At 59.6% G+C, this 16894-nt stretch overlaps 2 protein-coding genes across 3 annotated transcripts in view; both read left to right on the top strand.

The window, feature by feature from the left end:
* The first annotated feature begins 449 nt into the window (after nt 1-449).
* On the top strand, nt 450-7985 carry slc25a17 (solute carrier family 25 member 17). Its single transcript, XM_088606418.1, has 9 exons — nt 450-657; nt 1132-1192; nt 1642-1708; nt 2611-2762; nt 2951-3067; nt 3684-3832; nt 5479-5574; nt 5654-5736; nt 6323-7985. Exons 1-9 carry the CDS (start codon nt 580-582, stop codon nt 6471-6473), a joined length of 954 nt encoding a protein of 317 aa, XP_088462544.1. The 5' UTR covers nt 450-579; the 3' UTR covers nt 6474-7985.
* Nucleotides 7986-8661: 676 nt separating this feature from the next.
* Nucleotides 8662-16894, top strand: part of LOC148648655 (myocardin-related transcription factor A-like) — a 32052-nt gene continuing 23819 nt past the window's right edge. The window contains exons 1-3 of one of the 2 annotated variants that reach the window (XM_088606388.1): nt 8662-8995; nt 11110-11170; nt 13634-13833. In XM_088606388.1, coding sequence (XP_088462514.1) covers nt 13683-13833 — 151 coding nt within the window. In that variant the 5' untranslated portion in view covers nt 8662-8995; nt 11110-11170; nt 13634-13682. Of the gene's footprint in view, nt 8996-11109; nt 11171-13633; nt 13834-14330; nt 14607-16894 lie in introns of those variants that run through there. The other variant, XM_088606391.1, reaches the window with a different exon arrangement.

The following is a 16894-nucleotide window of genomic DNA, read 5'->3' as shown; positions in this document are numbered from 1 at the left end:
TAAGATGGAGTTTGCTTTTTAAATATGCCATAAGAAACTTCCGACTTCCAGCTGTTGACAAAACATGGACCGAATGATAAAAATGTCAGAGCAAATTGGATTATCAGCACAATGAGCGTGTCAAAACAAAGTGTCTCAAAGCATTGAGACTGAATTCAATTTACAACGTTATAAATAAGCATATTCCATGCAACGGTCTTGGATGAGACTGTAAAAATATCTGCTTTGTTTTTTTTTGGAAAAAAGATTATTTATTTATTTTTATTTATGCTTAAGTATCTGCTCTGTTTCACAGGCGGTACAGCTGCTCGTACGAATTTAAATCGAGTTTTGTTTAAAAAAACATTACGGAAGTAGGACGCCGTTTTGTTTGACGGACGCGTTCCTCAGCCAATGAAACTGAAAGGACGTCGTCGCTCTCGGCCAATCGGCTTCCAGGAAAGGCTCTCAGCTGCATCTATCGGAGAAGGGGGAGGGGCGGTGACCTGTGTGTGATAGCATGACGGGAAGGTGTAGTGAAGTTAGCAAAAGTGGAAGTGCTTGAGAATTAAATATTTGAATTTCGGGGAGCCTGCTGAAATGGGGGTCGAGATAGATTTTAATTTGGCTGACGTCTTCTCTTACGAAAGCCTGGTTCACGCCGTAGCCGGAGCCATGGTGAGTGATTTTAGGGGCTGGATTGGAGCCGCTGTCCCGTGTCCTGATGTCCACACAGCTGGGGGATGTGTTTCCAGGTGTCGCGGTCTGCGTGGAAATGTTCTTGTTGTTGGTTTTTTGAGGGTCGTGAAAGGATGGCCGGACGGGTCTCCACCTGTCCGGGGTGGCGATTTAGCTGGCTCGCAAATACACACAAAAAAAGATAGTTGAAAGTAGTTAAAAAAAACGAGGAACGTGCAAACTCCCGGTCACGCGATCCTCTTTTTTATCCCGGTTCTGCTTGTTACAGGCGAGCACGAACCTCTGTGAACGTCGGCGACTCCGAGCAGTGATGGGCTTCTGAGCTGCTAAAATGAATATAAAAAAAGGGCTGGCAGGTTACGGCGCAGAAGCACGGAGGGGTCGAGGATTAAAACCGAGTTCCTCTGGGGAGAGTCCGGCCTGTGACCCTGTGCGCTCTCTCTCCCTGCGCAGGGCAGTGTGACGGCCATGACGGTCTTCTTCCCCCTGGACACGGCCCGCCTGCGCCTGCAAGGTAACACTCGCACAGCACCCCAGGGGTCCCCAGGCCAGCGGGGTCGAGAGGTCACGCAGTACCCCAGGGGTCCCCAGGCCAGTGGGTTCGATAGGTCACGCGGTACCCCAGGGGTCCCCAGCCCCGCAGTGCTGTCCGTATTGCTGACTATCATGAAAGACCGAGTGGACTGGGGCTCCCCAGAACCAGGGCTGGGGACCCCTGATTTAAGGTGACCTATAAGACTGTGACCTGTGATGAGCTTTCGCCAGTTGAGGTAGCAGGACCTCTTACAGTCCTCCTGTGGTCCAGAGTGACTGAAGGCCCAGCCATGTGACACGTGACACCGCTGTTTGGAATGGAGAGGAAGACACAGGGGCAGCGTTTTACACAAGGCTCCCTCCCTCCTCCTCCTCTGATCCTCCTGCTTTCTCCTCTCTCTCTCTCTCTCTCTCTCTCCCTCTCCGCAGTGGATGAGAAGCGGAAGGCCAGGTCCACCCCCGCTGTCCTGACGGAAATCATCAGGGAGGAGGGAATGTGAGTCTGTGTGTGTCTGCTCTCCAGGGCAAGGGGAGGGGGTGTGTGGAGTTTAAGGCGCTGATGAACACAGGAAAGGTGACACCACAGAGCCTGGCTCAGCAGCCTCCCGATCCTACTGGCTACTTTCCGGAAAGTGCCAGGGCATTGACTTGAATAGTATGGAATAGGTCACCCGTTGCAGTCCCCCACCACCCTTTGTGTAAAGAAGCACATCCTGCCTCAGATGCACTTAAAGGCACCTCTGTCAGTGTGGGTCCTGTAGAAGTCCACTGGGTTGCCTTTTGCTTGTGACCTTTAAGGATTCACTGATGTGAGAACTTTTCTGATGGGACTGCAGGCATGCCTGAACACCAAAAACGGATGACGGATAATTCACTCTTGGCTTGATCCGGCCCTCACAAGATCTTCCTTTCTGGCACCAGTTAAGGGGATTTTTGGGAACGAGCGGTTTTTAAGGTCGATGGGCAGGACTCCTAAAGCCTTCGGTACTTCTGATGCTAAAACAGCCGTCATTGACCGAAACCGAGGCCTGTACTGGCCTTCAGCCTGTAGCAGGGCAGGCAGGTTCTGTTTGTACTTGCGGAGTGATTGCAGGTGTGGGCAGTCTCTCTGTGACGCGACAGCTGATTGGCTGGCTGGACTGGGTACCTGGCGGGAGAGGAAGCGTCTTTGTCAGGCTGTCAGAGACTCGTAGGTGATGCGACAGCTGATTGGCTGGCTGGACTGGGTACCTGGCGGGACAGGAAGTGTCTTTGTGCAGACCGTCGGAGACTTGTAGGTGACGCGACAGCTGATTGGCCGACTGGACCGCGGGCAGGTCATGGCAGGAAGAGGAAGTGTCTGTTTTTGCAGGGTGTCTGGGAGGTGAAAACGACGTGTTTGTTTTGTGTGTTTCCCAGCCTGGCGCCCTACAGAGGCTGGTTCCCGGTCATCTGCAGCCTCTGCTGTTCCAACTTCGTCTATTTCTACTGCTTCAACAGCCTGAAGGTCGTCTGGGTCAAAGGCCAGCGCTCCACGCCGGGCAGAGACCTGCTCATGGGCATTGTGGCAGGTGTGGCGCCCCCTGCCTGCCTCCAACATGCACAGCACATAGCAGACCTATAGGGAACAGTTATAGGGTTCCTGGGGTGCGTGTGTTTCAGAGGGGGGATTAGATTGCTGCTTGACCTGATTAACCCCAGCTGGAGAAAGAGGTGCATGCTCTCAGCCCTTGACCTCTGACCTTTATCCACTCTGCAGGTGTGGTGAATGTGCTGATGACTACGCCACTCTGGGTGGTCAATACCAGGCTCAAACTGCAGGGGGCGAAGTTCCACAATACTGACATCAGGCCCACACACTACGCTGGTATACTGGGTAAGAGTTATCACTGCGATGGAGGGGCAGTTGAATCGCTAACACAATGAGACCCCAACACTGCCAGTCACAAACTCCTCCAGCAGTACGGGGGGCTGCAGTGAAGTGAATACGTGCACAATTTTGGCTGCATTTCTCACAAATGACTGACTGGTGTGCTTTGGTTTAAATCTGGACTGACCACTGACCAGTCCTCATCCTGGATGGCTGGTCAGTGAGTCTGCTGGTCTGGTTTAAATAGCAGCACCTGCAGGGTCAGGATTGGTCAGTCCTGCTGCAGACACACTGACCCCTCCAGGACCCGGACTGGACAGCCCTGCTGCAGACACACTGACTGACCCCTCCAGGACCAGGACTGGACAGCCCTGCTGCAGACACACTGACTGACCCCTCCAGGACCAGGACTGGACAGCCCTGCTGCAGACACACTGGCTGACCCCTCCAGGACCAGGACTGGACAGCCCTGGGTTTTGGAACAGGCCCCGTGTTTCGTGGCCTCAACGCACTGGCCTGTATGGTCATCTCAGACGGTCGGCAGACCTCTCCCCACTGAGCCCAGAAGAGCTGAGCCTGTCCCTCTCCTGTCTTTCTGCTGCCCGTGTCCCTGGCGCTGCAGACGCCTTCAGGCAGATCGTGCTGGCGGAGGGGGTGCTGGCGCTGTGGAACGGGACGCTGCCGTCTCTGCTGCTGGTGCTGAACCCCGCCGTGCAGTTCATGATCTACGAGGGGCTGAAGAGACAGCTGATGAGGGGAGCGCACAGAGAGGTGAGGGCGAAACCGGGAGACTGGCAGAGACTGGCGCGCTGGCACGCTGCCTGACGGGTACACTGACTCGCTGCCTCTCTAGCACAGAGACTGGCACACTGCCTGACTGGCACAGAGACTCGCTGCCTGACTGGTACGCTACCTGTCACATTGTCTGGCACACTGCCTGGCTGGTACAGAGACTGGCACACTGACTCACTGCCTGGCTGGTACAGAGACTGGCACACTGACTTGCTGCCTAGCTGGCAAAGAGACTGGTGCACTGCCTGACTGGCACAGAGATTCACTGCCTGACTGCTTGACTGGCACAGTGGTGGCACACTGCCTGACTGGCACAGAGACTTGCTGCTTGACTGTCACACTGTCACACTGTCTGACTGGCACAGAGACTTGCTGCTTGACCGTCACACTGGCACACTGTCTGACTGGCACAGAGACCTGCTGCCTGACTGTCACACTGCCACACTGCCTGACTGGCACAGAGACTCGCTGCTTGACTGTCACACTGGCACACTGTCTGACTGGGACAGAGACTTGCTGCTTGACTGTCACACTGGCACACTGTCTGACTGGCACAGAGACCTGCTGCCTGACTGTCACACTGCCACACTGCCTGACTGGCACAGAGACTCGCTGCTTGACTGTCACACTGGCACACTGTCTGACTGGGACAGAGACTTGCTGCTTGACCGTCACACTGGCACACTGTCTGACTGGGACAGAGACCTGCTGCCTGACTGTCACACTGGCACACTGTCTGACTGGCACAGAGACTCGCTGCTTGACCGTCACACTGGCACACTGTCTGACTGGGACAGAGACCTGCTGCCTGACTGTCACACTGGCACACTGTCTGACTGGCACAGAGACTCGCTGCTTGACTGTCACACTGGCACACTGTCTGACTGGGACAGAGACCTGCTGCCTGACTGTCACACTGGCACACTGTCTGACTGGCACAGAGACTCGCTGCTTGACTGTCACACTGGCACACTGTCTGACTGGCACAGAGACTCGCTGCTTGACTGTCACACTGGCACACTGTCTGACTGGGACAGAGACCTGCTGCCTGACTGTCACACTGGCACACTGCCTGACTGGCACAGAGACTCGCTGCTTGACTGTCACACTGGCACACTGTCTGACTGGCACAGAGACTCGCTGCTTGACTGTCACACTGGCACACTGCCTGACTGGGACAGAGACTCGCTGCCTGACTGTCACACTGCCACACTGTCTGACTGGCACAGAGACTCGCTGCTTGACTGTCACACTGGCACACTGTCTGACTGGCACAGAGACTCGCTGCTTGACTGTCACACTGGCACACTGCCTGACTGGGACAGAGACTCGCTGCTTGACTGTCACACTGTCACACTGTCTGACTGGCACAGAGACTCGCTGCTTGACTGTCACACTGGCACACTGTCTGACTGGGACAGAGACTCGCTGCCTCGCTGGCACACTGACTGACTGGTACGCTACCTGTCACATTGTCTGGCACACTGCCTGACTGGGGGACTGATGCACTGCCTGACTGGCGGACTGACTCACTGGCACAGAGCCTGGCGCTCGGGCACGGACGGGGGCACTGCCCGCGGGCGGTTGTGACTGACCACTGGCCGCCCCTGTCCCTGCTCCTGCAGCTGCTCTCCCTGGAGGTGTTCGTGATCGGCGCCGTGGCCAAGGCTGTGGCCACCACCGTGACCTACCCGCTGCAGACGGTGCAGTCCATCCTGCGGGTGAGTGACCGCGCGGCCGGCCTGTCCTCTCTCCTGTCCCCCCCCCCAGTCTCTCACTCTCTCCCTGCTCCTGTCTCAGTTCGGGCAGCACGCCCAGCCGCAGGGGCGCCGGCTACTGGGAGGTCTGCGCAGCATCGTCCACCTGCTGAGCCAGAGAGTCAGGTGAGTCGGCCGGGGGAGTGACCGCACTGCAGGGGGGCGGGGCAGGGGGAGTGACCGCACTGCAGGGGGCGGGGCAAGGGGAGTGACCGCACTGCAGGGGGCGGGGCAAGGGGAGTGACCGCACTGCAGGGGGGCGGGGCAAGGGGAGTGACCGCACTGCAGGGGGCGGGGCAGGGGGGGTGGCCGCACTGCGGGGGGGGGGGGGGGGCGGGGGAGTGACCACACTGCAGGGGGCGGGGCAGGGGGAGTGACCACACCGCAGGGGGCGGGGCAGGGGGAGTGACCGCACTGCAGGGGGCGGGGCCGGGGGGGGGTGGCCGCACTGCAGGGGGCGGGGGCGGGGGAGTGGCCGAATTGCAGTGGGCGGGGCAGGGGGAGTGACCACACTGCTGGGGGCGGGGCAGGGGGAGTGACCGCACTGCAGGGGGGCAGAGAGAGTGACCACACTGGGGTGGCGTCAGCCTGGAAGAGTGAGCGACCACCCCACAGTCATTTCCCTTTCCTGCCCCGGCAGCAGCAGCACACTCCTTGCATGCACGGCCTCACTGGAGCGCTGCCCCTCTCTCTCGCTCTCTCTCCCGCGCAGGAAGCAGGGCATCCTGGGACTGTTCAAGGGGCTGGAGGCCAAGCTGCTGCAGACGGTCCTGACCGCCGCCCTCATGTTCCTGCTCTACGAGAAGATCGCCGCCACCACCTTCAGGGCCATGGGCTTGCGGAGGACCGTGCCCGGCCGCTGACGCCCAGACGCGACGCCGGGGGGGATCCTGGGAAGACAGGGGGGCAGGTGGCGGGCTCTGATTGGTGGAGAGCAGCTCCGCCCCAGGCAGTGGCGGATGGCGCGAGGACGGCGATGTCTGGTGTCTGGACTGGGTGGGGGTTAACGTCTTTCTGCCTCCCACACCCCCCCCTACGGGAGCTGACTCGGGGGGGAGGTGGTGCTCGAACTGCTCACTCGCTTGTTCCCCCAAAATGAAAGGCGCCCCCCAACGTCCCAATGAAAGGGGTGCCGGTCCGGCGCTTCGGACCTGACGCCCGACTCGCTGGCTCTTCCTGTCCCCTTGCTGCTGTGCCGCCGGGCGGCGGGAGGCTGGGGAGCACGCTCCTGTCCCAGCGGGAGCCGGAGGGGGGCGCATCTTCGCCCTGGACCGAGAGCTGGGGAGGAGGGAGGGTCGCTCAGGCAACCTGGAGGGGGCGCTGTCCCTGCCCCCCACCCCCCCGCCAGCCCACCTCGGGGGTGGAACTGCACAGCCCCGCGCTCCAGGTGGGCGCGGAGGCGGAGGCCGGCGGTTCAGCCCGCGCCTGCAGGTCCATCGGGATCCACTGGGATCGGCTTCGACAGCGCGGCCCCGGGGGGGGCTCGGTTCCGAGACGTCGGGTCGCTGCGTCCGGCTTCAGAGATGATTCTGGCCGTTCTGCCGGTGCCAGGTGGGTCGCTCAGCCGCGGCGGGGTCAGACCGGCGGTGCTCAGCGAGGACCGGGCTTTCCCAGGACACCCTGCCGTTTCCGGGCGTGAAGGCGCTCGAAGCGTCTCTCCGGGCCGTGCAGTTCCGCCCTCCTGCCGCTAGGCGGAGCCCTCTGCCCGCAGTCGGTGTCCAGCTCGGAAGCTCCTGCCTGTATTGTCCCAGATGGGGGAATTTGCTTTGCAGGAAGGTGAAACCTGGCTTTTAATAGACAGTACAAAATAATCTGAATGAATTAACGAATAAAAAAAAAAGAAACCATGCATTCAATGGAAAACAAACCAGCAGCTTTTAATTTATTAGACGAAGTTTGCATGATGAAAAAAAGAAAATATCGGTTGTCCAGATTAAGTTGGCTAATAGTCCAGGGAATAAAGGATATCTTAGTTTTATGGCACTTGAATGTGGGTGTTGTGGTTGAAGTGGACACTCAGAAGGTGGGTGATTATATTGGCTTGTTTGGGGTAGATGTCTGCCTGCCCCGTACCCCGGTAGCCTGGGTCAGAAACATTTCCACCCCGCTGCTGCCGTTCACCCCCTGCCTTGCATGTGTACATTTTATTTTGTGATCCATTACAAAGGGATCTTGGGTTCGAATCCAGCCCTGTCTGGGTGGAGCCTGCACGTTCTCCCCGCCGTTTGCCCCTAAAGGTAAATAATGCCACTGCACCCTGAAGTGCGGTCACACGTCGTGTCCGACAAGGTTACTGTTGTATTACAATCTGCAGCAGGTGCGGCTGACCGGGCTAGTGAACGGGATGTCTGGAATAAACGGTGAGATGACCGATACCTGTGCTGTGATTTTCCTCTGTCTCCTCTCTTAGCTCTCTGTCCTTTACAGCTCCTCCTCTCTCTGAAGACGAGGGAAGCACAGCCAAATACAGATGGGTTATCGAAACATATATAAAATAAATACACACGATATGTAAACATACCATCTGAGTGACTATGCAGATTCTGCATACAACACGTGCAGCTATAAGCACGTTTTTCACATATTTGAAGCTGACGATAAAAATATACAGTACATTCGGGTACTTTCTCAACAGCTGAACTGCAACATTGGCGATGACGCCTGTCTGCTTCCTTCCAATAACTCGGGGGTGGACCAAGCGAGGCGTCTCCACACCTCTGCTGTCTCACGCCCGCTGCCAAAAGTTGGAATCAAAACCTCCTCGCTTCCCATTGGTCGGCACCGTAGCGAACCCGTTGCCGCAGCGCCAGCTGATTGGTGCAAAGGCCAGGCTGCCGAAATGGTCCTGCGCTCTGATTGGACGGCGCCAGGCGTCGGTCACAGGAAAAACTAAAGAAAAAAAAGTTGGTCGCGGGGGCGCAGGCGAAGGAGCGGGATTGGCCCGTCGGCGACGTCAGTCGACCCGGTTTCTGCCCGCTGATTGGATGACCTCGGCTGCGGAGGCGGGGGGGGGGTGGACGGGAAGGGGGAGGGCTTTCCGGTCTAAGTTCAACATTGTAAATCGGAAGCTAGTTTTGATAGTGGGTAGGGGTGGGGGGTGAGACAACCCTGGACGAAAATACTGCTTTATAAACATTAATTCTCTGAACAGCTGAGCACCCAGAATAAGGCAACTTTCGGTAACACTATCCCGCCGGCTGGAAGCCCGTGGCCTGTGACATGTCTGTGTTTTGAACTGGAGCTGGAACATACTGCCCCAGTCTTATCTGGCGGAGGTGACTGTGAGAAAAACCTGCCTTTTTCATTTTTTATTTTTTTTTTTCCAACGCCACCTCGCTGTCGAGAAATGGGCCGCAGGGAGAGGTGCCTGCGCGCTGCCCGCCAGGTGAGTCCGTGTCACCGCCGTGGGGGCGCCTTGTCCGTGTTGCAGTCATCCTGAGTGGGGCGACGCGTGGGGAGGAGAGGGGGGCGGCTGGTCAGTGTCGCGACAGGCGCGGCGGGGCCATCCGGCCCCCCCCTCCCCACTCTCACCTCCACCTCCACCTCCACGGCCGCGACAGCGAGCCCAGCCGGTCCGCTCCGGGGCGTGGAGTCCGCAGTGCGGTGCCGGAGGGCGCAGGGCGCTGCTGGCGGCGGTGTCCCCGGACAGCTGTCGTGTCTCTCCCCCCCCCGAGCACCAGGTGACGGGGCAGGGCTCGGGGCCGCGGGGACCATGTGCTGGTCCGCCCGTCTCCCGGGAGTGCAGCGCTGTGGTGCTGGACCTTGCCGGAGGGAGACCCCGGGGGGCCGGTTCCGTTCCGTCCCGTGTGCTGGGAGGCCGTCTCCGTGCGAGCTGGGCCAGTGAGGCGAGCGCCGCCCTGCCCGACACACCCGGGCCCGGAGCCTCCTGATCCGATAGTCACCTGGTCACCTGCACAGGGGGCTCGTCCCGGACCCGGTTCTGATCTCCTGGCTGGAGGTCTTGTCCCGGACCCGGTTCTGACATCCTAGTCACTGGGAGGACTGGTCCCGCAGGCCGACTGGAGCTCCGGGGTGGTTCAGGAGGAATTTGGGAGCCCCCCTGTGAGCCTGGCCAGGACCTGGAGGGGAGACTCCTGGGATCAACTGAGGCTGCTGCTGGGAGAGGTGTGAGTGGGGCCAGCAGGGGGCGCTCACCCTGCGGTCTGTGTGGGTCCTGATGTCCCAGTTTAGTGACGGGGACACTACACTGTAAAAAAAAATGGTGCTGTCCTTCGGATGAGACGTAAAACCGAGGTCCTGACTCTCTGTGGTCATTAAAAATCCCAGGGTGTTTCTGGAAAAGAGTAGGGGTGTCACCCCAGTGTCCTGGCCAAATCTCCCCCTGACCTTTACCCCTCATGGCCTCCCAATAACCCCCCTCTCTGAACTGGCTTCATCACTCTGCTCTCCTGTGAGGAATTATTAGCGGGAGGTGTGTCACAGGGAATGGTGTCCCCCCTGCACACTTCCTGCCGGGGGGACAGGTCAGCGCGTGCGGCCGGGAGAGGCCCGAGCCGTGCGCACTGGCCGATGGGATGCGGGAACTGCGTGCGGAATCGCTGGGAGAGGGGCGATCTCTGCTGTTGAGGGGGATTTTTTTTTTTCCGGCTGAAAGCCACCAGCGGTTTCCTCCGTCGGACCCGGACGGGTGCTGCTGCAAAGGGGAGATGGAAAATGCAGATATTTCTGCGAGCGAGGTGCTGTTCAGATAAGGATGTGGGCGTTCCAGCAAACTAGGTCAACCCTGGTATCTAGGGTTTGGCTGCAGTCCCTAATTAATCAGCCTGCAGCTAATAGTTTTTGCTTTTTATAAGTTTTGGGTGTGTGCTGTCGTCCCTGGCGAGAGATCCTAGGAGATGTTTCGGAGAAGAGGGCAGGGCCCCCTTTTCATCTGTGGTTGATCCCAAGATGTCATCCACCCTTGTCCTGAGGGGATCCCGGGGAATCTTTCTGTTGCATGGCTGGGTAGTTTGCTCCGGACCCCCACTGCTCTTGGTGTAAAGAAAACTACCTCCTGTTTCCAGTCCTGAATATTCTCCTTTTTGTGCCAAAGGGTTGAGGCGGAGGTCTTTGAATACCTGTAGTTTTCCCTGTTTGAGGTTCAGAAGATTCTTTCAGGGTCCAGGATCGTAGATCTGCGTGTTGGGATTCTGTGACCAGCTGACCTGCCGGAAGAATTCCTTCAGCTGCAGGAACTCTTGTATAAAACTGGTTCTGGAGCAGGCATGATAAATAAAACCTGCACGGGATTCTCGACGTGGGTTTAACCGGAATCTTGCACAACTGTGACATGACAGCTCTTGACTTGGGTTGTTTCCACTTTCCACAGCATCGTGTCGGCCTGGTTTCACACTTCCCACAGTGTGGGAATAAGGGAATTAACGAGACATTAACACCTTCGTGCAACTCGTGGTCTCACATGCACACGAACACGCACAGTCGGGGGGTGCTGATCCTGTAAATCCTAATCCCTGTGTTTCTCTTCCCCCCCCCCTGCAGTGAGCAGCGGTCCTGCTGAAATGGAAATACCCAGATTCCCCGCACACAGGAAGTAAAGCAGGTATCGCCCTCCTCCTCCTCCTCCTCTGTCTGCTTCTCTTCTCCTCTTCCTCTTATTGCACCTGGTTTGTTCTCTTCCCCCTCGCTCTTGTTCCTCTTCGCCTGCCCGATATTCTCCGGGGGGGTGAAAGTGGTGTGTACCGGGCCGGAGGGGGGAGGGTCAGACGTTTGCATTCTGATGGAGCCGGGATGGGAATATAGTGTCCAGAGGGGCTCAGGCCACCGGGGCGTTGAGGAAGATTGAACCGTTGTGTCCAACAGGGCTCTGTTAGACACCACCATCGTGTTGAATTAGAGGGATCTACAGTTTCCAGCAGGGCTGTGGTCACCATCGGGTTGAACCAGACTGGACCGCGGTGTCCGAGGGGCCTGTGGTCAGCATCGTGTTGAACCACACTGGACTGCGATGTCCAAGGGGCCTGTGGTCAGCATCGTGTTGAACCACACTGGACTGCGATGTCCAAGGGGCCTGTGGTCAGCATCGTGTTGAACCACACTGGACTGCGATGTCCGAGGGGCCTGTGGTCAGCATCGTGTTGAACCACACTGGACTGCGATGTCCGAGGGGCCTGTGGTCAGCATCGTGTTGAACCACACTGGACTGCGGTGTCCGAGGGGCCTGTGGTCAGCATCGTGTTGAACCACACTGGACTGCAGTGTCCGTCCGAGGGGCCTGTGGTCAGCATCGCGTTGAACCACGCTGGACTGCAGTGTCCGTCCGAGGGGCCTGTGGTCAGCATCGTGTTGAACCACGCTGGACTGCAGTGTCCGAGGGGCCTGTGGTCAGCATCGTGTTGAACCACGCTGGACTGCAGTGTCCGAGGGGCCTGTGGTCAGCATCGTGTTGAACCACACTGGACTGCGGTGTCCGAGGGGCTGCGGTCAGCCTTGTGAATCATGAGACCAGAGTCCAGCTGGCAGAGCCTGGAGTGCCTGCGGTGGATCAGAGCGCAGCCGGGGCCCGGGGGAGGTGAGGCCAGCGTCTGCGGGTCAGCGGCCGTCCGTGCTCCGCCTGTGTGTGTGTGTGTGTGTGTGTGTGTGTGTGTGTGTGTGTGTGTGTGTGTGTGTGTGTGTGTGTGTGTGAGTGCGAACAAAAGAATGAGGTTACGTCCGGCGTCCCCTGCCAGTGGAATGACCTCATCCCGTCCCTCCCTGTCCTGTCTGGGTCTTGCCGGCCGCTGCCGAGCGGAGAGCTGTTCTCCTGCCCTTCTGGAAGGCTCTCACAGCGCTGGACAGGTCATGGGGATCCCCTCCACCCCCACCAGTGTGTACCCCCACCTGGATGATGCTCCAGTCCGCTCCCCACACACCAGCTCCCATTTGGGAGGAGAGCAGAGTGATGGAGCCAGTTCAGAGAGGGGGGTTATTAGGAGGCCATGACTGGTAAAGACCAGGGGGAGATTTGGCCAGGTGCTTGTCTGGTCTTGAGTCTGAGGGAGATTTTTCTGAGCCTCTCCAGCACCGCTGCTGCGTGCGGCCTGGTCACCTCACACTGGAGGGTCACGTCAAGCCCCACCTGCCCCCGGGGCAATGGAGGCGTGTGTCTGTGTGTGTCTGTGTGTGTCTGTGTGTGTCTGTGTGTGTCTGTGTGTGTCTGTGTGTGTCTGAAATGTGAGCCGGCTGGACGGAGGTCGTTTCTGATGGGGATCTCCTTTCCGGAGTTGAGGAGAGGCCCAGATCTGTCATCACCCAGGGCTCTTCGGATTATTCCAGGGATCTGAAGGCGAGAGGGTTGAACTTCAGCTGTGGCTGAGCTTGACATGCGTGCTTTCCTTCAGCTCTCCTGCACATCTGGACAGGGAGTGTTACCTGAAGGCACGCTACGGCCCGTTCCGGGTCGGCAGTGATGGGCGATCCCAGCCTCCACCGGTTCCTCCGTTTCTGTGTTCTTGAGGCCTCCCTGCTGTGACCGGGGATCGTCTTGGGAGGGCGGTGTCGTAACCTGCCCGCGGCAGGAAGGAGGGCGAGGCACCGCGGGCAGGTTCTGACCCGACCGGGCCTGCTTCCCTGTTCCCGCCGCCCGCCGCGTCTGGCGGAAAGCGAGGGGGCTCTGGCGGGAGTCCCCCAAGGCCGAGTCAGGACGGAGCGCCGCCCTGGAGAGGGAGGAGGAGAGGTCTGACTGGAAGTGTGAAAGAGGGCTCAAGTGGGAACTCCTGGGATGATGCTTTTAAAACCGAGAATGTGTGTTTGTGTGGGGGGGGGGAGGGTACGTCTTTGCACAAAGAGTTGCGGGAGTGTGGAACAAGCTGGTTACTACCGGAGAGACGTTTAAAACCCAGGACTGGGGACAAAACGTCTTTATGGAGCAGATGTCGCATGATATTTCGATGTCTCGTCGGATGGGCGCCATGATTGGATGATCCCATAGTAGAAAAGATGAGCCAAACTGAGCCGAGTATTTTGTATTTCCCCAACCCCCCCGCCAGCCTCACGAGCATCTCTCTTCCTTTTCTTTTCCCCCCAGGTCTGTCCGTCGCCCACCCTCTGTCACCCTGGCAACCGCACCCTTGCCCATGGGGGAGGAGCCGGGGCCCGTCGCCATGGCGGTCGCCGCGGCGCCGGGCTCCGCCCCCAGCCCGCAGAGCGAGGCGGTGACCAACGAGATGCAGGAGCTGTCGCTCCAGCCCGCCCCCAGCCTGCTGCCCCTCCGGGAGAGGAAGAACGGTGAGTGCCGTCCGGATGGCGGTCATCATGGTGCCCAGGGGACCCTTTGGCCCCGTCTCGGCCCCCACCCGCAAATTGACGGGCTAACCCCAGCCCAGCGTCCGATCCAGACCCGTCGTGTCCGCGGGGAGCCTGCGGCTGGACTCTGCCGCCCGCAGGGCTGGGTGTCGGTGCTGCGCCGCAGGAGAGCAGAGGGAGAGGAGGGCGGGGGTCGTCGGTAGCGAGAGGTCAAAGGTGGCCTGGAATGCAGGTCCCAGACGAGCTGCCGTTTTGTTTTGTTTTGTTTTTTTTCCCCTTCCTGTTTGCGTGTTTTTACTTGTCGGCGAGAGGGAATGCGGGAGAGAGAGTGGGTCGACTTCGGATAGCGCAGGGAGCGGCGAGGAACATGCTCACACGCTCTCACACACACACACACACTCACACACACTCACACACACACAGTGGAGCACCGCCTCCCCGCCCAGGAGCACACAGACACGGACACGCGCGCGCGGGGCCGGACTCTTCCTGCGCTGGGAGGGAGAAGTAGGTGCTGCTCCGGTCTCCTGGCTCCTGACTCCGCAGGCGCAGAGATCGCCCCGCGCCCTGCTGGACGACCGGGAGGGGGGTGGGGGGGGTGGGAGAGTCCTGGCTCCCGAAGTCCACTTCAGGAGCTGCCTTTTTTTTTTTTTAACTTGGTTGGCTTTATTTTTTATTTCTTGCCTTTCCCCGTCGGAACGTGTATATCCCGAAGGGGATAATCGGGAGCAAGGGACTCATGGCCATCTGCTCAGGTAGGGGATCTCTCTCCGGCTCTCCGGGGGGCTCTGGCTGTGCAGCCGGGACTGGCGTGTGGGGAGGGTACTGGGGTGTCGTCCAGGTGGGGCGGAGGGGATCAGCGCTGTGAGGGGAGGGTCCGGGAGGGTGCCGTGGAAGTGTCAGGAATGTGTTATTATTTGAAGCCGGAGTCAGGGCGAGTGCTGGGCTGTCCCACGCGAGGCGGCAGCTCTGCTCCGTCCCGCCCCAGTCCCGGTCTCCTGCGCTCCTGCGCCCCTGCGGAGACGTCGAGATTTCAGGCGCTGGGGAGTGGCGGGTCTGCGAGGGGGGAGCACAGACACGCAGGGCTCGGTGGGCGTTTCCAGCGGCAGGCTGCGGCGCGCGGGGGGGTGGGGTCTTCTGGAAATCACGTGCTGCTGGGGTTCAGAGCCGGTGGAGGGGACCTTGGTGCGGTGATGTATTTATTGCCCTCGCAGTAGCAGAGCGCGTGGCTCCGGGGCAGCAGGGGCCCGTCGAGCGGCCCGACATCCGGGTTCGGTCTGGGCTTCTTATGCGGGGCTGTGGGTCACAGCAACCTGGGTGGGTGTGGGTGTGGTCAGGGCTGGCGGCAGCGTTTGTTGAAGCCGATACCTCTCTTCTTCCAAAACCAGGACAGGAGACGCCACTTGACACACAGGGCGGCGTAGCTTGCTGGGAGTTGTCTCTTGATTTGCATCTTCGAGAATCTTGGGGCGCCTTTCGGAACAGGAAGGGCAGCTTCCTTGGCACCCCGTCCCGGGACAGGCGTGAAAGGCGTTCCCTGCTGGCTGGCCTGCTGCGGCTCGCTGCTCCCCAGAACACACACACACACACACACACACACACACGTGCGCGGGATCCGGAGATCGGTGCCAGCGGCCGGGCCCTGACCTGCGGCAGCCGCGGAATTCAGAAGCGGTTCGATCCGGCGGAGGGGGGCGGGAGCCTGCGGATTTGGTGTTTCCTGGTCAGGGGAGAAGTCCCGACTCGGTGAGCTGCCGGGACGGCGCAGGAAACCTCGCAGCGCCCTTCTCCCTGGGTCGGGCAGCGGCTTCAGAGGCTGCAGGCAAGAGCCCGTGCAGCTCGTTAGGCTGCCGGTGGCTAATTAATCCCAGGATCCCATCCAGCTCTTTCTTGAGAGGAGCCAGGGTATCGGCTTCGCGCGTGTGGCTGGGCAGCTTGTTCCCCTCTCCCACCACTCTTTGTAACAAGAATCTTGTTCGTTTTTCCGGACAAACCTGGTGAATCGTCTCCAAGGAGCGCTTCCGGTCCCGGTTAACCAGTAGCCCACAGTTGCAGAGGGAACTCTTCTGCTGATCTGGGGGCAGCACGCAGAGCTTGGGGGTGTGTGGGTGTGTGTGGGGGGGGGGTTGTGCAGGAAGCTTCAGGTCCTGTCACCCAGGCAAGGCCCGAGCAGGGGGAGGCGAGGAGCTCGTCTCTTCCCAGGCGCAGGGGCCGGAGCTGCCGGGGCCGGTGGGAGAGAAGGCGCCAGTCCTGCCCGAGCCGCAGGCCCGTTAACGATGAGCCAGGCCGGGAACTCCGGCTCGGGGGCCCTGTCTTTTTTTTATTTTTTAAAATAACAACATTACTTTATTAACCCTTTACAATTTCTTGCATGAGGAATTATCTTTTCCCAGACCCCAGCTTGCTCTCCATGAGACACACAGACAGGGAGAGAGAAGCTGGGGGTCAGAGCGCAGGGTCAGCCATTGTACAGCACCCCTGGAGCAGTTGGGGTGAAGGGCCTTGCTCAGGGGCCCAACGGAGTAGGATTCCTCTGCCGGCTCGGGGGCCCTGTCTGCCCGGGAGAGCCGGACGGAGAGCCTCGGCTTCCGAGGAGGGCTGGCGGGCTCCCAGCCCGGCTCTCCTCCGACACCGGGGAAGTACAGCCCGGGGTGTGGATTGGACCCAGTGCTCCTCTCGCACTTTGCCCCTGCCCCCGCCGTTGTTCCCTGGAAGTGTTTGCCAAAGGCTGTCCCCCCCCCAACACACACACACACACACACACACACACACACACACACACACACACACGTTACTCACCGCGGGCCGGGCAGACAGACGGGCCATTCAGCCTCTCTGCCTGATAACGCCGATGGGCTGATCGCTGTCCCGCGCCGGGGGGAACTCCGCTCCCTGGATCAGCTCCCGCTGGCAGGGTGGGTGCGTGCGCGCGTGTGCGTGTGCGTGTGCGTGTGTGTCGCTGCTCGCCCGGGGAGACGGAGGAGGGCTGCTGGCGTTGCAGGAGTACCTGTACCGGCAGTCACAGGTACACGGGCAATGGAAG

Source organism: Lepisosteus platostomus, chromosome 14, assembly GCF_059453375.1.
Source record: "Lepisosteus platostomus isolate fLepPlt1 chromosome 14, fLepPlt1.hap1, whole genome shotgun sequence".
Classification (NCBI taxonomy): Eukaryota; Metazoa; Chordata; class Actinopteri; order Semionotiformes; family Lepisosteidae; genus Lepisosteus; species Lepisosteus platostomus.
The sequence above is the reverse complement of the archived record's forward strand: the minus strand, read 5'-3'. Positions and strand labels throughout refer to the sequence as shown.

Bases quoted from the DNA above. Each gene is read 5' to 3' on its own strand.
- slc25a17 (XM_088606418.1), top strand. From the start codon at position 580: ATGGGGGTCGAGATAGATTTTAATTTGGCTGACGTCTTCTCTTACGAA. The intron at 1,193-1,641 runs GTAACACTCGCA...CCCTCTCCGCAG, and splicing joins GGCCCGCCTGCGCCTGCAAG to TGGATGAGAAGCGGAAGGCC. The intron at 3,068-3,683 runs GTAAGAGTTATC...CTGGCGCTGCAG, and splicing joins ACACTACGCTGGTATACTGG to ACGCCTTCAGGCAGATCGTG.